The sequence below is a fragment of the Labrus mixtus genome, chromosome 6 (assembly GCF_963584025.1).
Source record: "Labrus mixtus chromosome 6, fLabMix1.1, whole genome shotgun sequence".
Taxonomy (NCBI): Eukaryota; Metazoa; Chordata; class Actinopteri; order Labriformes; family Labridae; genus Labrus; species Labrus mixtus.
The window spans coordinates 2430812-2451841 of NC_083617.1; the positions used below are offsets into that span (position 1 = coordinate 2430812).

The 21030-nt window shown below is 43.7% G+C and overlaps 1 protein-coding gene across 1 annotated transcript; it reads left to right on the top strand.

The window, feature by feature from the left end:
- The first annotated feature begins 797 nt into the window (after window positions 1-797).
- LOC132976063 (uncharacterized) lies at window positions 798-21021 on the top strand. The gene is made up of 5 exons (XM_061041000.1): window positions 798-1176; window positions 15489-15727; window positions 17179-17286; window positions 19799-20908; window positions 20955-21021. The coding sequence occupies exons 1-5, from the start codon at window positions 1066-1068 to the stop codon at window positions 21019-21021; spliced, it is 1635 nt and encodes a 544-aa protein (XP_060896983.1). The 5' UTR covers window positions 798-1065.
- Window positions 21022-21030: the final 9 nt, after the last annotated feature.

Genomic DNA, 21030 nt, shown 5'->3' on the forward strand with positions numbered 1-21030 from the left:
CACAATAAGGCGTGTAGCTGACCTGATTGACAGGTGGGCGCGGTGTAACGGTTTGTCAGGAGGTTTAAAACCCGCCTCAGCTCCAGCTCTCAGCCTGTCGTTAGGTTGACTGAAAGTTAGACTGAGACAGCATTTCCAGCATGGAGACCGCCATCGATGGGACTCCAGCGCCCCCTGCAGGAACAAACGGGTGACGCCACTCAGGCTTCAAACATTCATATTTACAGTCTGTGGTGAGAGAGCGAATGCATCAGATTCATTAAACCACATTCACCTGACAAGTCCAGACAAACGTCTTAATTCAAGATATTAAAAAACTTGTTTTTTTTTCTTTTCATCAGACTTATTGTGATAAATAAAATTCATGATGGAGGTGATAGATGAAGGAAGGATCTCCTTTAAGAGAGCCCTCCTCCTGCAAAACTCATCTTGCATGATGCTCCTAAATATTGAGCAGATCATTTTACAGCAGTTTTCATGATTTGTTTACTCCTGAGTTATAATGACAGACAAATAGAGGGAATTTAAATTGTGATGTTTCTGCTCCTGTAAACGTATTAAAAACAAAATCACAGAGTGGATAAAAAACCAAACACACAGAATGATTCATCATGTCATCATCGGCTCAGTGAACTCCACTGTTGTCATAAAATCGCTGGCTGAACACGGCCGTATCATCATGATGTACCACCATCATCTGCTCTCCTCCTGGGTCTCTTAAAGAGACAGGCACCCTTTTTTTTCTCGCTGCCTCTCCCCCCCTCCCTGAGCATTTTTTTCCCCCTCTGAAGCAGAGCTGGGTGGATATATGAGGCGGCAAAGGGAAGGAAGAGAAGCTCCCCTTTTTTTCACGCTTGTTTTATTAGCTTGGACTGCTTATGTAATCTAGATTTTTTTTTTTTATATAACAAATGCCTTGAAAATGTATGTCACAGGAGCACCACTGGCATTCATTAGTCGCTGATGCACACTCTGGCTCGGACACAGAGGCGTGCACACTCTCACTCTGTTGCTCCGGCGACAGATCTGACGATGCTCTGGCGATGCTGAGTCTGACTGAGGAGGATGCAGTTCTGCAGGAAGGTGCTCTGCAAGCCCTGTAGTGCCCGAGTCACTTCACCAGAGGAGGACATGGAATACAAGATGGGGAGCTGCATAGGAATCTCGCATCGACAGGTAAGCACAGGATGCAGCAGAGCATCAATGCATGAACGAGTGAGGGAGTGAGGATGAATTTCACTGGTCGAGTGCTTCCCCAGGCAGAGGGAGAGAGAGAGAGAAGATGTACTTTATTGTTGGAGGAGGGGCAACACCAGCAAGGGGAAAAGGAGCTGTGGAGATGCAGAGTGAGGGGTGAGGGAGGGGAGGAGTGTAGGGATGCTGATTGTTGTGGAGGAAGATGGGAAGTGAGCTTAACAAAACCCAGGAAGAAGAGACGGTGTGCATGCTTTAAATTGAGTCACACAAAAGACTGAGTGGAAGGGAGCGACTGTCTGCAGAGCTGATCAAATCAAGTGTTATTTATAGAGATCATAATAATAAGCCTGCTGTGCTCACAGACCGGGCACTCAGCTGAAGATGGCCTGTGATGACTGCAGATAAAAAAAAATGGACCCAAAATACATTTCAAACCCTCTGAAGTCGATTTCTGTAAATGTGGCTCCTCTCTTCGGGGGTTGCTTTGTTATTCTTGCCAGTGGTTGCTCTGTTGCTCTGTTGCAGCAGATTCCTGTTGTGTGTGTTTTAATTGCCATTTTTTAAAACATAATAGTCATTGCCAATTTCATGCAGACTCGGAGACATTGACCAAGCGTTGCCACATCATGGAAGTTGAGAGGGTGAACACATGCAGAAAGGTTTGCAGAGCGAGCCACAGGTGGGATGAATATTACATCACAGAGAAGAAAAGAACAGAGGCAACGCAAATGATTAACATTGGAAAAGAAATGTTAACGACAAGCATCAGATATTTAAAAACTATGAGGAATAGAAGATACAGTTAAATAGTTCAACTTTGAGGGGGGAAAAACAGAATTAAAACAATTAAGAGAGAGTGAAAATAATGGTTTAAAATGAGGTATTTACATAGTTTTTTTAAATTTATGTGGTTGTCACAACACCAGATTTTTAAACATTGATGCGTTACTAGTAGAAATCTAACAAGATCGAGTCTTGTTGGGATAAAACTGTCAAGGTTGTGGGAAAACAAGGAGAGGTGGACCCAAGCGCAGAATAACAAAAGACTATTTAATTAAAACAAAAAGGCAACCAAAACCACTAGAACAAAAAAACACAAGGATAAGAAACTACAAAATAAAACAGGAAACACTAAAGACTATGAAACATTAAGACAAAAACACACAAGGGAAACAAGCAACACTAGGATGAATAACCACAAGGAAACTTAAACTTATAAAAAGACAAAACTCAAACTAAAGAAGTGAATCATGACAAAAACAGGAACAAAAATACAATAACATACATAAAAAAGAGCTTCAGACAAAGATGAAGAAAGTATAGAAGAGAAAACAATCGAAGGCAAAGAAGAAATGATGCACAGAGGTCTGACGTTATTGACTGACATTTGGGGGGGCAGCAGCTCAGTGAGTACGGACTTGGGTCGGGAACTGGAGGGACACCAGTTCAATTCCCAGTACGGACTGAAGTATGGAAGTTGGTCTGGCGGCTGGAGAGGTGCCAGGTCTCTACCCGAGGACTGCAGAGGTTTAAAACAATCCAACTGTGACATCTCTCCACTGATGCACGACCACATGTGTGTGTGTGTGAGAAGCAGGTCTCTCAATAACAGAGAGCAAACCTGAAGAAAACTTGCAGCAGCACTTTAAAATCTATTCCTTAAGAAACTAGAAACCACTTTAAACATTATTGAACTGCGGTCAATTTAGGAAGCAAGTTTCTCAACAAAAAAAAGTCTTCTTCTCTGGTGCCAAATACGATGATTCCGCTCTTGTCTTTGTTGAATTGAAGTCCTCCTGTCCGTCTAGCAGACCTGTTTGTTTACAGTGTTGCCTATGAACCGCCAAGGCCTCCTGTCAGAGCAGGTGACCCCCCCCCCCCCTCCCCTCCCAAACACAGTCCATCAAAGCAGCACCCAAAGCAGACATGGCTCCCCCAGCTCCAGTTCAGTCTCCTCCCCCTCCTCTTTTCCTCCCATTGCCCCCCTGTCTCCCGCTCCTGCCCCCCTGTCCCGTCCTGTCCTGTGTCCACCCTCCGTCCTCTCCTCCCACTCGGCGTGCGTTTCAAAAATAGCAGCAGAGGCACCTCGTCAGGAGAGAGAGGACAGAAACAAACAGAAGTCGGAGAGTAAACACAGACTGAGAAAAAGCTGGAGGTCAGACTCTGAGCGAGGAGAAGTCTTGTTGTTTGAAGAGGTGAGTCGTTTATGAGCTGCTGTGTTTGTTTGGTTGGTTTGTAGTAGTCTCCTCATGTTGAGAAGTGAATGTATGAGTGGAGGGACTGCAGGTAAAAGGTAGGGAGTGTTTGAGCCAGCTGTGAAGTTGTGTTTCCATCTCTTAAGGATCTTTCTTTAGTTTGATTTCTGTAGTTTCCTTTGAGACGTTGATGTCTTATAAGAACTTTATCTGCTGCACTGTAACACCTGCTATCCTCTCTCTGTCGGTTCAATTCAATATGCTTTATTTGCATTATGGTAATTCATGAACAGTGATAATAGGATGCAAAATAAGATCATCTTGTATTGAGGTTTGGAAATGACAGGAACCTTTTTTTCCGATTTTACTCCTACTTCCTGTACATGATACGGAAAAGGAAAACAGAAAAATAAAAAGAAAATAGCAGGTATAATTCATGAAACAATGTAGAAAAAGAGTTAACACCTAGGATCACTCTGTGGTGGTATATGACTGATTTGCGTGTGTGTGTGTGTGTGTGTGTGTGTGTGTGTGTGTGTGTGTGTGTGTGTGTGTGTGTGTGTGTGTGCGCGTGTGTGTGTGTGTGTGTGTGTGTGTGTGTTTAACTTCTTCAGCAGACCCTCCATCACAGGAAGTAACATTAACTCTTTATGCAGAAAATTATTAATAAAAAAAATCAAAAACCTTTGCAGGTTAACAATAACAAAATTACTTGATTGCATATATAACCAATTCTATAATGTTTTGTAAAAAATAGTCATTAAGCTCTTTACAAATGTAGCTTCTGTTAAAAAATTAAATGAAAGAGAAGCTGAACTTTTACTGAATTTAACATAAATATACAACTAACCATAAGAAACACTCTGACGTCATGTCCAACAGCAACATCTGTCCACTGAAGTCAAGTCACCACAGCTCAGGCTTCCTCACACGATCACTGAGTGACACACACTGTCTCCTCTCTTCTGCTGGTGGCAGCAGGTGAGCTCATCACCTGCACAGAGTCAGCGGAGGAGCAGCACCTGGAACACACCCATGTACAGAGGCTGTAGTCCTTAAAGGTTCAAATCCAGCCTGTGGCTCCTCCCCCGCATGTCACTTCCCACTCTCTCTCTCTCTCCTTGATTTCCGACTCCACTGTCCTGTCTCTCAAATAAACGTTTTCTTTTTAGCTAATGGTCCTCTGAAACGTCTGCCTGAGGGGAGCAGCTGAAACAAGTAGTGCAGGGGATGTGAAGAGTCCTCAGTGATACGTCTGCTTTCCTTTCAGCTGCATGCATATCTGTCTCTATTACCCTGCACAAAAAAATAAACTTTGCATTTAAAATATAGGCTAGTTGTTGTTTTTGTGCAGCGGAGGGGTCAGATGAGGGGCAGGAAACATTAACCTCATCCTCAAGACGTGTGGCTAAAACATAAGCTGCTCATCTAAAACCAAAGAGCTTAAAACATGACTCATGTTGAGTGAGTGATGTGCACAACGATCAGGTGAAAACAGACCTGGCAACCCTCTCATCACATGATTTCCCCCTCTGCTGCTTCCTGCGCTGCCAAAAAGCTCGGGAACACCGTCGGCAATTAAAGTGCACACGCGTCCACAGAGCGAGGGGCTGAAATTACACCCCATTCACACAAATAGCCGACAGGACGGGATGGGAGAAGAAGAGCTGCCTCTTCACACAAGAGTGAGAGTTAATCTGAGGGGGATTCACAGCTCCTCAGCTCCTCGTTTCCTCATGAGGTTATCAAAGGAGACTCAAAATGAGATAGAAATGAAGGATGAATATAACTGGAGTGAACGGCTTCTACTTGTTTGGAAATGAAAGTGTGTGTGTGGCAAATTGTTCAGGACACTGGAATAAAGTCTAACAGCAGTAGACGGGACAGATTTCTATTTATACTTTATATATCCAGGTCAGTGCTTTCTGACTACACAGAGAGAGCTAACGTACAGTCCCTGCAGTCATATGAGGAATGCACAAACAGCCTTTCTGTGGCACGAGTGTTTACTGCTCAGCTGCAAGACGACAACAAAGACATGCTCCTGATGGACAGACAGAAAGTGGATGGGATTCTACATGAATGAACCCGTGTTTCACAGCCTTTTTCTTAAACTTATATGATTATATTTTTAACTTTCAGCTTGACAAATTGGATCTTAAGTGACCCTGGATTGTTTTGATATCCTCCACACGACCTCATGTTCCTTAAACAGCCACCAGAGAGACATCACAATCTGAAGATTAACTTACATGGTTACTCAGCCTTAGTCATTGTGTTTATTTGCTCCAGTCGGTCACCTCACAAACTAAAAAAGGAAGGAATATCTATCGTAGGAGGCTGTGCCATTTGTTGGTGGTGATTTAGACCTGAGAGAATTTATATCTTATCTGTCCTTAAACTCAGGAGATGATTTAACAATTTTGGAAGGATGGGTGACCCTACAAGAGCGGCTGTTATTAAAGATGGAGTCATCAGCTTTTTCCTAAAACTTAAAGACTTAACTTAAACTTAAAGACTTAACTTAAACTTAAAGACTTAAGTTAAACTTAAAGACTTAAGTTAAAGATTTATGCAAAAAGTGAAGCTGCTCCATTGTCCCTTCTGGGCCTCTGTACATGTGTGGTGGTGACTGTGTCTGCAGAGACTCTGTCCTCTGACTGGATTTTACTGTTTCGGTTTGTTTATGTTGACTCTGGTCTTTTCTGGGTGAGGAGTAGGTGCGTTTGCTCCAGCCAATGACAGCGCAGCATTAGCTTTTACCTGTGGACGTGGAGTTGGTCTGCTTCCTGTTGGACAAGCAGGTGACAAACACCGGCGGTTAGCTTGCAGTGTAGCTACAAGCAGTAAACGTACACACTACGTCCTGCAGGGAGGGTGGGATGAGCCGAGGAGGAGGAGCCCAGTTTGAATGTTGTGTTTACAAACTGTAAACAAACTTTTCTACTGACTGCACCTTTAACACTTAAAGCCAAAAAAACCAGTTGTATTATCTGTTGTAATTTGTCCATTTAAAAAGCCACGACAGACAAATAGATATCAGATAAGGAGTCTGATCTCTTCACCACTCCACTCCTGCACGTCTCTGTTGCAGGACGATGCCAAGTGAGGACGCAGAGATTTCAAAAACAGTTAAAGGAACATTTCAACAGGTGAAAATTAATGAGTCAGTGAACGCCTAGATGTAGTGATCTCTGCGTTTAATCACCCACATGCAGCTCACCTGAAAACTTCAGCCGAGTTTTCAGGAGTTTTTGTGCAAAAGTGAAAGCACCATGTGGTTGTAATACCCACAATGCTTTGGGACAGACTTCAGTGGTCATAAAATGAACATTTATGGCTCATATAAAATGTTTTATCAAAATACTTTACAGGAATCAAAGATGTGTATCATAGTCCTTTGTTTAGCCAGCATCAAAGTCAGGTTATCAGGGGGATTCTTATAAATGAGAGACGGCGTTCCCCCCCTCGTCCGCCACAAACCGCCTTCTGCTTTACTCATCTCTAAAATAAAGTTTTTACAATTTGAAGACCGTTCATATATCCATGAAGATTCTTCTTGTCTTGCTTTTAAGCTCAAATCACCCGAGGTAAAAAAACCTGCACTTTGCCCCGTGAGGGAGGTCTTGTGGCACAGGCCTCTAATCTCCAAAACAACACACACACACACACACACACACACACACACACACACACACACACACACACACACACACACACACACACACACACACACACACACACACACACACACACACACACACACACACACACATACACACACACACACACACACACACACACACACACACACACACACACACACACACACCATCATACCACAGAGCTGTAATCCTGTGGAGTATGAGTGTGTGACTGCTGAGCCCCCACAGATCCCCTGTTTTCTCTCTCTCTGTGTGAAGGAGTGTGGGGTCTGATGCTCCCTCTGTGCTGGTTGTTTTTCAGCCAGCTGATGTGAGAGGGATTCTGCTGGTTTGGGCGGTTGTAGCCCCGCAGCTGGTTGAGCCATGGGGAACGAGAGCAGCACGCCTGAAGCGTTGGTAAGGGCAAGCTCACTGGGATTGCTACTGGCTGCCCCCCTTCTCTGCTCTACCTACTTTTAACTCTTTCATGCACCGGGGACTAACAGAACTAACACCTGCTGGCTTTCTTGCTACCTGCTGGACTTGTAATCCTCACTCTTTAACTTCTTTTACTTTCTGTTTCTGTCTCTGAACCTCGTAGATCAGCTTAAGTTTTTCTTTTTCTCAAAGGTGACTTCTTTTTGAACACAGATCTTTTCATAAATGCATTTCCAAAATAAGGATTAAGGATAATTTCAATAAGTATTGAAACCTACTAACATGCACAAACAGGCTGATTTTGTCAGAGGGAGTTTGGGAGATGTTCATGAATCTTGGTGTTCATCACCATGCTTGATTGTGTCTAACCAGCTTTACGGCTTGTTCTGTTTTGTGGTTGAGTGTTTTAAAGCTTTTGTTTTTTTTTGAGGACCTGGCTTGTTTTTTTTGCATCTTTTAAAATCAATAATCTCCATCATGGTTGAATTGTTCCTCCTCCTCAAACTGCATGCTTTTAAGAATCCCCATGTTGTGCTACCTTTGAGAGTATTCACAAAGAGGACCGCTTTTTTCTGCAACACTAATTTCCACATGTGACTTGTGAACCTCGGCTGTGGAATTCAGGATTATTCTAATAGGATTAAGTAAACATGTGTATCTTTAGCTTCAGGTGACTGTTTGTGTGGCTGCACGGGGGAGGGGGGGGGGGGCTTAACATTGTTACCTCTGCAGGGTCTTTGTGCATACCTCCCAGCTCACATGCATGTACTGCAAAGGAGATTTTAAGACCTGTTGTTGAACTCTTCTATTCCCTGTTACAGCCAGAAGAGGGCGCTTCAGAAAACGTTGTTCTGTTTCCACCTCAGGAAAATCAAAACGAGTCCTTACAGGTACATCAGGTGCATGTGTGTGTGTGTGTGTGTGTATGTGCATGGGGGGTGCATCCTTTTTTCAACCTTTATTCAACCAGGACAAAGTAGAGATTTAAAAGAGTTTCCTTGCAGCGACAGGCAGCAGCAGCACAGCTTTTATAAGGTGCATGAATACTTAAAAACATGAAAATAATAAGTACAACTGAAAATATTTGTCAAATTCGAGCAGTCAGAAATATATCAGGATGACTCCGCCTCCAGGTCATTCAAAAGCGTCCAATGAGAGCAGCTCGTTAACACACATGCACAAACAGGATCCTGTGGACACGCACTGATGGAGAGGTGTCAGAGTGGGGGGGCTGCACATGAAAGAACAGCCAGAGCAGTTGGGGGTTTGATGCCTTGCTCAAGGGGCACCTTGGCAAGTGAACTGGCACCTCTCCAGCTACCAGACCACCTTATGGTGTCCCTTACGGTTTTCCAACTCAAGTCCCTACAGACTCAGCTACTGCCACCCCCAAAAGTGTCAGGACTTTTTGTGATTTGTTCCACATGAAGGGAGCAGCGAACTTTAAAGCCCTTTTTCATATTTCAGTCACTTGGATTGGAACAGACGGTTAGAAAAGTTCCTATAGGACCAGGATTCTGGTGTGTTAAATATGTTCTCACTGAGATCTTGAATCTTTAAAAATGCTCCTCCTGGTGTTGTTATTTTGCTAAAAAGAAAAGGGTTCTGACTTGCAGAGATTTCCACCCCGCTTGATGTTATTTTAAGAAATCAAAGTCAAACAGTGTCTTTGAAATTCAAACCTTAAAAACAGCAGCGACATAGTGATGACAGATATTTTTTATAAATAGTGCGTTGCTTACTCTTGTCTTTAATCTGCTCTTTATATTTGTTATCTTGTCTGCTGCTGCTGGGACGCTTGTCTCCAACTCACCAACGACATTTCATTGTATTGAATACACTGAAAATAAATTATCTTAAAGATAAGCTCTGGTAAGAATAAACAGTTATTCCCTTTAAAGTGATCTCAGGTGACAGTTATTTTTAATATTCAGGTGTTCTGCGACGAGCCAGTCAGCTGAGATTTATTTTTATTTCTAAGACATTAAAGAGTCGTCTTTAGTCTCTTTTTTTTGCATCCTGGTTCTGTGTCTGGGAGCGGTGAGCTTCATTTCACTAAACGATAAGGTTCACTACATTTTGCAGGAAATTTCTGGTAGTTCAAAAACATGAATGCAAAGTCATTCAGAGAGGTGAGTCATATTTTGCTGGGGTTTTTTTGGGGGGGGGGAGTTTACTTCTGAACCTCAAATCTATTTTGGGGTTGCAGATGAAAGATGCATCTATTACAGGATTGTGATGATAGAAGGTTGCATGAATATTTTTGCATTTCTCCTGATTTATTGATGATGATGGACTAAGCAGCTGCAGGTGATCATTTATTGTTGTTGTTTGTTCATTGGTTTTTGTGTTTTTTTGCCTTTTTGGCTGAAAGTGTGCAAAGTAAGAATCCAGGAAAAAGGTGAAGTCATGTCCATGTGTACTGATGACGTCACACCATAGCAACACTGATGTGTATCATGCAGGGGGATGCTGTGTGTCTCCTATATGATCTCATCTGTTTGGATGTAACCAAAGCGCCTTGAAGGTGTAACCTGATCCCTCCTCAGGGGGGTCACCGCAGGCCCGACCCTTGGCCTAATTCCCAGCATTCACCTGCAGGGGCACTATCAGCATGCCAGCCAGGCAGCAGCAGCAGCAGGAGGAGGAGGAGGAGGAGGGGACTGGAGCAGAGGTGGATAAAGGAAGAGAAGAGGGGAAGGAGGAGGGGATAAAAGGAGTGGAAAAAGTGTACAGTAAAGGGGGAGGAGTCTTCTCAGCACTTCCCTGTGGCTGCACAGTCAGGACAGTCATCCTCAGCAGTGATCGCTGTGTCGTGGTAGTGTTTCTGGATTTCACACTCACTCTCACACACACACACACACACACACACTGCAGGAGGAGGCTCATGGAAATCTAACAGGGGAGCGGCAGCAGCAGAAGAAGACAGGACAGGAGGAGGAAGTCAACTGAGTCAGTACGAGGAGCAGGAGGAGGAGGAGAGGGAGCGTCAGCAGCATGTGTTGCAGCATGTTTGTGTCGTCCTCTGGCCTCTTCAAAACAAACACACACACACACACACACACACACACACACACACTCTCTCACACATCGAGCCCTGCAGAGGTAGCTGCACCGCACCGAGAGTCACCTTCACTGCTCGGTGAGTAACACAGAGGAGATGCTGCTGGGAGGAGAAGTTGTGGAGGGTTTTAAAGGAAGGAGAGATGCTTGTTGTTATGCTGAGGAGAGGCTGCAGGATACCGGAGAGAGTGCACTTTGTTACAACCTCTGGGCATCAGAGTGAAAGGATCCTTATTCTGTCTGTAAAGTGGCTTTTAAACACATGACACAGCTGCAGCATGGCTCTGAATTAATATTGCTTTTTTTTTTTTACATCTTATGTTTGTATCTCTGGGGTTTGATTGGTCTACTTTTAGCATTTCACTGCTATGTAGGCTAATTATGTATTTCTAACATTTATATCTTTATCATTTGGAGTCTTGTAAAATCAAAAAGTAGGCTAGTTGTCAATTTTTGTTCATATTTTGCCTTTCTTATGTTTCTTATGCAGTTATAGTCTATTAGTGCACAAGGTTACTTTTTCATCAATGAAGACGAGCAGGCAGATTAAAGGAAGAGTGTGCGACATGCTCCACATAAATAAATCATAAAGTCTCTCCTGTGTAAATGTGTCTCTGAGTCATGACTGTCTACAATGAGGGAGAAGCTCGAGTCCCGCTGGCTGTGTTGTTGTCAGAGCCGTGTTTACATGGACGGGACGGCCGGCTCCTCCCCTTGTGTATAAAAGCTGTTTTAGTCAAGAACTAGAGAGAAGAAGAAGAACATACTCTCTGATTATTTGGATGTTAGTAAGAGTTTTTAGATCACGCTCATTCTGTGTCAGTTTACATGAAATGTGAAGCTACGAGCTAACTAAAGAGCGCTAACATTAGCATGCTAACACAGCAATGTGAAGCTACGTGCTAACTAAAGAGTGCTAACATTAGCATGCTAACACAACGATGCAGGACACAGGGGATTGCAGCTTGAGCCGAGGACAAGTTTGTCAGTCGCTTGCGCTAAACTCCTTCATGTGAACGTGAGTGGAGGTGTGTCTCTGTAGGAGAGCGGAGGCTTCAGTATGGAGGAGGCGTGGCTTAACAGCAGTTTGTTTTGGTTTCATGCTGGAGCTCAAGGGCGATAAACTAGGGAAATGTTTGTGTTTTATCCTCATTAACTTCGCATTTGATAATTACTTAAACCCTTATTGTTGTAGCCCTTTCCCTCCAACTTGTATTAAAAATGTTGCTCTGGTGGGATGTGATTATTGCACAATGAGAGGAAGAAGAAGTAGAAAAGTAACGGCATTACATTTGCATTATTATTCACATTTATTGACTTCCTTGCTCTCTAACCTCGCTGACTGAGATCAGGTGAAACCACTTCCTCTCAGGTTATCTTACACGTCCATCAGCTGTTTACCTCGTCTCTTGTTTGCTCGTCAAACGGTTAAAAGGCCAAATTAGCGTGTTTGATTTCCAGGCTGTGACAGTTTAAACTGCGGAGGAGTTGGGGGTGGGGGGGGGGGGGGGCGGTTGGCCCTCATGCAAGGCTCTGTTTAAATAAAGCTGAATCTGTTATGACTTGGTGTGTATGTAGGGGCCTGTTTGTGCTCCAGCACCGCCCTCTCTCTGTGTTTACAGCTGTCATGTGTAAAGCATTAAAGTCGTGTTAGCACATGGGCTCACACACACTGAATTAACTGTAAGCATTTGTTGCTGACTGTTTCGACAAGTAGCAGTTTCCAGGCAGCGCTGGTTTACGCTCTGCTGAGTTCCTGTTGGTTAATTAATGACAGACTTTTCTCTCTCTCTCTGCGTGCGGGTCAAACACGCTGTGCTTTTTCCACCTCGCTGAGCGTTTACGTCTTCAAACAATGGGGTTATGAATGAGTGAATGGGAGCTGGTTGTAAACGTGGGCACATGCAACACCAGCTGGTGCTGAGCTTTGTTTTCATGTTTTGGCTTCCTCGACATGACTTGAGGAGTGGGCGTGTGACATTATAGACACAAGGTGAGAGAAAGCTGAGGCAGGAAACAGGAAACCCCAACGCACGTCAGCATCGTTTCACCTCATGATACATAAATGCGTTCATCTCTGCATGCAGCGAGACACCCTCCCTTAGTGGTGCTTTTTAGGGGGGATTCTTAACTCTTTTTTATTTTTTAATGGTTTATGCTCGCTTGTTTTTGTCTTCAACACATTTCTGCAGGAAGGTTTTTTATTCATGAAAAATAGCACATCAGGAGTTATAATTAGTAGGTTTAAAAATAAGCCTTTACAGCTTCAGCTTTACAGCGGTGGCAAACTTCTCTGATGCGTTTAAAGGCGCAGCTCAGGGGAATATTTTGAACTTCTTCGATTAGTCGTCAATCGATTTATTTATAGGGAAAAATCACAACAAAAGTTAGCTCATGACATCCTATTTTGCAGTTTCAGATCATGAGGTCAACGTATATCGGGAGTAATCCCAGGATGAGCCTGCAGAGGGCGCTAAACGGCTTCTCCTGCAAAACCACAAGATAGTTCCCCGATATGAAAACCAAGAATTTCACCAGACGGCTTCAAGCCTCTACGTCAGCCCTTTAAAACCTCTTACATAGACTCTCTTCTCCGAGCACTGGAGAGCAGCCCTCAGCCTGGAAGCCCTGCAGACAGCTGGCCAATCAGAAGAAAGTGGGCGTGTGCAGAGGGGGGGGCCTTAAAGAGACAGCAGCTCAAACGAACCATTTCAGGCAGAAATGAGGGTTTTTACTGACGCCATGTTTCAGATAAATAAGGAGTTATATTTTTAGCTGCTGTGAAGGTTTCACAGACTGAAAACATGAAAGGTGAACATGAGGAGAATACGGGATCTTTAACAACGATCAAGCAGGTGGGGGAGATGGCTCTTATAAAAAAGCAGCGGTGCATGTGATCTTTGTGCGCTTATTGAAGCTGCTTCATAACCTTTTTGCTCACCTGTATGGCTTTCTCAACTCTTTGTAGATCCTGTGATTACATCCAAACACTGATTAAATGAGATAAACTGTCATTACAGTGTCACGCTCTGACTACTCATCCTGCAGCATCTTGCCTCTTTAGACCCCTCCCCCCCATCTGACAGGGAGTGTGAGGGACATGTGAATGAGCATGTCAGAAAGATTTCAGAGTGACCTGTCCTGAATGTTTTTTTTAGAAAAGTTCAGGAGTTCATGACATGAAAACAGCTTTATAGAGAGAGAGAGACTATTTTTATTCTTGTTTGTGGGTAACTTTCATTCATGTCCATGAGAAAGCGAAGAGGTCCTCCGTCTGCGCTGAATGTGTCGCACAAAGGAAGCTCTTTGTAGCGGTGACACAGGTGAGGTCTGTGACTCAGAGCCTCCTCAGTACACACACAGCTGTACCTGTTCATCTGCTTTCAGTATCCGCGTCCAGTGAGAACACCCTTCAGGTGAAACAAAATGTGACGTTATGATACTCTAAAAACAATGAAAACATTTTAAAACAGATATAAAGCAAAGATGGGATAGAAACTTTAACGTCTGTTGTGGTCTAAGCTGTCCTATTGAACGTTCTCAAGAATTGATTTAATCGTCCTCTCAGCTCGTTGTGATGTGTGCAGCCATGCTGTCTACTACTGAGTCATAAAGTATGAATGAATCAGGCAGGATACGACTTTATTTACTCTCACTGGTAAATGAGCTCATGGGGTAAATTGCAGGATCCATGCATGCTCATGCTTTAGACACTTGACATATGCACGAGTATCTTTATGTACATTTTTACCCCCTGCAGCTGCACACGTCTCTTTACCCCTGAGTGAGTGTTAGAAGGGAAACTTTCCCTTTTGAGAACTGCAGCCGTCTACGAGGGAGAAATGCCGTCACATTGAGGATTCACAGCTGAGTGTTTGAGTGTTTTGAGGGCCGTGTTGCTGCAACATGACTCCACAGCCGAGTGTTGGGGTTTAAGGCTGCGGTTCTCCTCGACAGCGAGGAGGAAAACCGGCTCAGAGAACGCGCTCCATGTGTTGTCTGCTGGAGTTCGAGTTCACAGGAACAAACTCAGATACAAAACTCAACTTTGATAAATATCTAATTTTCTCTTCTTTAACGCTTCACCCACGTCTGTCATATACGCCCGGATGAAGCGCGTCCAATCACTGAATTCTATCCACTCCTAAACTCACCTGCTGCGCTGACATTGGCTGGAGGAAATACACCTGTGGAAAAACAGTTTCCCGCTCTGTATTAGAATTGTGTTAAAATGCACCGTTTGAATAAAGAAAGTGAACACATTACAAACATGTAAGTCACACTTTCAGGCTTGTTCAGAGAGTGATTGTGAGGGATTAAAGGGAACATTATTTACTCGAGATAAAAAAGGCAATAAATCGAGACGTGATGTGCTCCTTTTTACGTAACCTTCTCTGGAGAATGATTAAACCACATGTCAGCTGTCAGAGTCGAGCAGGACTGGTTTGTCTCTTAATGATTTTATTTGCTGGCTGTGACGAATATTTGTCACGCCCTGGGAAAAATATTACAGCAGACTTCCTGGTGAGATATTTACAAGGTGGAGGATATCAGTTTTAAATGCATGTACTGTTAACTTTATTGTTTTTTTTGCAGTTTTTTTAGACACTTAACTGAGCGGTCTAAACAAAGCTGCAGGGACGAGGATTTAGTCTGGTGTAAATCGAAGGCTGCAGTGTCTGAAATAATCCTTTAATCTTGACAATTTTATCTATAAAGCAAAGTAAGAGAGGTGGGAAAAAGGTGTTTGAGTGAAAAAGGAATATTCTCTATTTCTCTTGTGACACTTTCCTTAAAGGTGAGGCACGTGGGTGGAGTTAATTGTTGTTAATGTCAGCTGTGATTCTTAAATCAAACTCTCCCACGACTCGCTCAGACCTGTTTGAACTCTCGCTCCGTCATGGATCCGTCTGCTTTCAGCTCACCGAGTTTATGTCTGGATGTCTCACAGGCCAACGCTGAAGCGGAGGGTTTAACCAGGAGAGACGACAGAGCGCCGCTGACCAGAGTCTCGACCAGCCAGCAGAGTCTGCTCTCTCCACCAGTGCTCCCAGAGGTCCCAGTGATCACCGGAGTGGAGGAGAGTCTGGGAGCAGAACAGGAGGACAAGGAGGAGCTTGAGTTTCCTCACGACCTGCTGCCCAGTCTAGACTTCGGCTCCGAGTTCAACATCTGGGAGTCCACGCTGGGGTGAGTTCACAGGTTACACACACACACACACACACACACACACACACACACACACACACACACACACACACACACACACACACACACACACACACACACACACACACACACACACACACACAAACATGAACACACATGCACAGTTATGCAGATACTAACCTTCACAGTTTTAACTTTTAATGTCGAGAAAAACCTGATAATGCAAAAAACAGGGACGGGAAAAGTACACACCTGCTTTACTCAGGTCCTGGATCAAGAAAGACTCTGATTCAACTTCTTTACAGAATAGAAGATGCTCACTGTATAAAAATAAGAAGTACATTTCTGCAACTCTTCAAATATGTTTAAATCAGTCTCAAAGTTCAGAAGGACGATGGGATGATGCAAGAATAATGACCAATTTTCCTCAGATACCTAGATTCTTTTTAAAGCTGAAAGAACGATCCTTTTTTAAAAACTTTAACAGGTAGAAATTACACAAATTTGAATTTAAAAAGGGATTAAAGGTGGGGGATAAGTTGTCAAAAAGTACATCCTTCACTAAAGTACAGATACTTAAAGGTCACATATCATCCAAATTAAACTTCCCCATGTTCCTCTAACTCTAACATGTGTCTCTAGTCTGTCTACAAACCCCCCAAATGATGAGAAAAGTCCATCCTCTCCATCTTCTGCCTGCTCCACTTTTCAGAAAATGTGTGCTCAAACAGGCCGTTTGGAGATTTTCCCTTCATGACATCACAAAGGGCAGTAGCCCCTCCCCCAGGTGGGTGACACTCCCACAGCTAGGTGTTTGTTCTGTCCTCTGAGTCTGCCTTCTCACTGTAAACAATAGGACATGTAACGAGAAAGCCCGAGTACACCCAAGCCCTTCCAGAGAGGGGGCGTGGTCAGACACAGCTCATTTACATATTTAAAGGTACAGACACAGAAACAGCCTGTTCTGAGCAGGACTGAAATAGAGGGGTTTATAGACATGATCAAATACAGGATCAGAGTGGACTTAGAACAAGAAACTTGAGACTTATTTACAGTGAAGAGGAGGAGGATATGTGACCTTTAAGACTGCTTAGAAGACGATTCACTTGGTCCGATTCAAGGATTATCGTCACAGAGTATTCGTCCAAATAATCCTCAAATCTGGTGTCACTGCTCACAATCGGGTCAGGAGCCTCCCCGGTCTGGAAATGTAAATATCTTTGTAGAAATCTAAAATCATGCAGAAAAATCAGCGAGACACAAAATCTAAAAATGAAGAGAAAGATTAAACACACCATGATCGATTCAGTTTCATTTTATCACAGCATCGCTTTAATATGTTTGATTTATAAGGTAGGTATAAGATTTGTATAAATGATGCTGCACAGGTGAGAATTAACCTTATGTTGATTTGCTGTTTCCATGGATACGTGTCTGGGTGTGTGTGTGTGATGTGGATTTCATGAAAGCAGAGCTCCCTGTAGCTCAGGTGGGAGAAAAAGTGAGCAGGTGGACCCCCTGGTGGCCGGCCTGCAGCATCACAAGGAAGTCAGTGGACCAGAGTTTGTTCTAGGAACGAGGTAGACTCAGCATGATGAGAACGATCAGAGTGTGATGGATGATGAGAGCATGCAGCGTAACAGAGAGATGACTGTTTCTAACTCATGCTCGAGGTCGACGTCTGCAGACTCGGCTCGAGCTGAGGTGTTTTGTTGTTGTTTGAAGTTTGGGTGAATAATCTGCAGACTGACTTCATGTTCTGCCTCAAGTGTTGCATCCTGCCTTCGACTGTGTGTGCAGCATTAACTTTTCTTAATCTTTAACGCAGGGTTTGAAATTAACTTTTACGCCTACCTGCCACTGCGACTGGTGGAAAATATACCAGTCACCTGATTTTTTTACCTGCCACTGCAGCAAATATGAAGAAAGTGTTTCAACGATTTAAGAAAATACTGACATGCTCTTTGTCTCTCATTCACAGAAAAAACCCTTTATTTATTTTATTTTATTATTTTGAGGCCGGTAAGAGTTTCCCGTACAGCCAGCCGTTTCCTCAAAGGCAAACTCATTTAGCTGATTTAGCTTCAAATGAACCTCGACTGAGAGGCAAGATAATCAATTTGTTGTTTCCAAAGGGTGTTTTAAATTCACTCTGTTATGGTGCTTTTATTTAACAGACACTGTGACTGTTAAATGAGCAAATTCACCAACCCTCTTTAAAATTTTCTGACAGTCTTAAATATTGAACACTTCTTTATGCAAATGTCTTTAAGAAGTTAAAATAAGGGGTGAACAGACAAATGCACTCACTGTGAATTCCTCCAAAATAATTCATTTTCAGATTTGTTTCAAGGTTATGTTTGATTTTTATTGCATACAAAAAAAGTAAGTAATGTTCAAATAAACATGTAGCAGTGAAGGAACATGTAGTAACAACCTGCAATATCTATGAAACACTTTATTTGGTGTTGAACATATGTAACTCTGCCCCCTAGTGTTTAAAATGGGTACTACAGTCTAAATTCTAAACATCATAGAGAGCTGTCCCCCCCCCCTCCTCTCTAGAGTCCATGCTCACACAGGTCACCATGTGGTGGACTCTGAAGCTTCAGTGTTTATCCAGCTCTGCATGGGTCTGTAAACCTTTCTGTGTTCTAACCTCTCTCCATTTTTCAAAAGCATCTCCAATATTGATCCTAGTTTGAGCACGTTTCTGCTCGTGGAGCTTATTAGAAACATGCAGAGGCTTTTTAGGTCGGGTACAATCACTTCTATCTGAACCACTTCTCTTGCCCGCTTCCATCGCTGCAACACCTGTTGACCTGATAACTGCTCTCATATCTGGCAAACCGAGGGGCGTCCAAAACGGCCTTAAAAGCGCCTACCTTCTCTGGTCCAAAACAAATCCAGAGCATTCAGGAGCAGAATCTAAAGTTAGAAGGAGGACATACTGACTGCTGCATTGTTGTCAGAGAAGCCAGCACTTCAACATGTTTCCTTAATGTCTGATCAGATAGTAAGATACCTTTATCATCTCACTCAGTAGATATTTGACATGTTACTCCTTTAAGTATGAGGTCATCCCTATTAGTTCACCAGGAACTTTACAGCTGTAAATAGTTTACGTCTCAGTTGCTGCTCCGCCCTGCAGCGAGGAGTGAGTCAGACACAGGTGTGACAGGCAGGAACACGAGGTGAGCTGGTAGTTGATGGTTGTCAGGCCTGAGGCTGCGTAAAGAAGGAAATGACAGATTCTCAATGTGCAGTCGTGTCACAGTTTAGTCCCCAATCACATGCAGTCACACACTGTGGTGTTAATTCTTACTGTGAGGCACGTTTGAATTAGCACACGCAGCACTGCAGGCCAACGTATCACTACACAGTGAGGGTGGATCAATACACTTTAAAGATGGTCCCACTGTACTTCACGGTAATGGGATAGCAGCGACTCAGAATCAGTATCGGGTTTTATTGCCAAGTACATTTACACATACAAGGAATTTGACTTGGTGTATTGGTGCTAAACAATTAACAAGGAAATGAAGCAGAACTAGAAACAACTTAAATAATACAGAATAAGAAGATATTACAATATATAAAATAGAATTTAAAAATGTAAAAAACACAAAATGTACAAAAGGTGCAATGTAGGAGCTGTGCAGTGGACTATGTGTATGTAACCAACTCACAGAGTGCATGTCAGGAAAATACATTTAAAGTCCAGTGGGCGTTAATGTAAGGCATAAAGAACAGTTTCAGCATTCACCTCAGCAATAACAACCAACGAGCACAAAGCTTCAGTCAAGAACTCGTGGTCTGTTTCATTTTATGGTTGTGTTTTGGTGTGTGTGTGAACAGACCTGCATGTCAGCTGACAGCCTCATGCTTCAAAGTAGCTGGTTTTATATCTCATAGAACAATGCATATTTAAGACTGGGCATCCTGCATACAGTTGTGTGTGTGTGTGTGTGTGTGTGTGTGTGTTGGCCCTCTGCTCTGCTAACATCAGCGCTCTGCCGCATCCTGGAATGACCAGCTGTCTGCCTGCAAGACCACACTCTAAACTTTGTCGCCCTAACCCCCTCGTCTCAGGCCTCATGATGACAGCGGCCCAGTTCTCACAGACACCCAGCCGTCACCTTGGCCCTCTGCCACACCCCCCGACCCGGATGTCAGACCCCTGACCTCGCCCAAATCTTTGCTCCTAGACCGGGAACTCCAAGAGGCGTTCCAGGAATGTGAGGAGCAAATGGCCTCGCTGGGAAGAGGCAGCCGCACAGAGCGCTCGGCGTCTGAGACGGTTTGTGTTGAGGGGAAAAAGAAAACTGGAGAAGGGATGGTTAACAAGTCCGGTGAGTCATCAAAGCTGCCTCCAATAGTCGTAGTCCAGCCGGGACATAGCAACAAGGGCCATGGCAACAGGAGCACAAACGGAAACAGTGAGGCAGCAAGCAACAAGCACAAGGACACTGTTGTGTTTAGTTTCAGGAATTATATTCTGGGAACCGAGGACAGTGTCGGGTCAGCTGAGACGGAGAGGGAGATAAAAGCAACACAGAGCCTTGATACATGTTCGGGGACTAAGACAGAAAAAGAAACAGAGCAGAAGGAGACACCTACGCAAACACAGAAATCAGCAACAGATTCAGCTAAAGGGAACCAGAAGGAGGTTTTGTTTCCTTATCAGAGAGACGATTTAAAAGGGAAACATGTTGATTCAAAGGCAGCCGTTAAGGAAGATACGGAGAAAGGCACAGAGGCAAAAACAGAAACAGCAGACAATCATAGTGATGAGGTTCATAAAGAGGAAACCGGAAAGGATGTTGATTCAGTTATGGAAACATTAGAGTGCAGTAACCTTAGTTTGAAAGATAAAGATGCATTAGTGGAGGTGCAGGCAGGAGGAGAAGCTCAAACTCAGGAGGGTCAGAAGTCAAAAGCAGACAAATGGCAGAATCCTCCGCAGGCCGAGCAGGACAAGAAGGCAAAGAAGAAAGACAAAAAGAAGCAAAGGAAAAAGAAAAAGAGCGAGAACACAGAAGTGCAGCCTGAAAATGAAAAGGACAAATCAGAGGCGAGGGGAGACATCGAGGCGGCGCTTTGTGGGCAGCAACAGCCTGATAATGGATTTGACTACGAGCAACAGCTGAGTCCTGAGGGAGAACACGCCTCCAGCCCCCCTCTTTCATCCTCTCAGAGCGGGCAGGATCCTGTTACCGACTCGGCCTGTTCACCTGCGTCCAACCAGCCGACTCTTCCTCAGAGGCCTCATCAGTCAGATAACCACAAACATACAGAAACCTCATGTGGCATGAATCACCGCT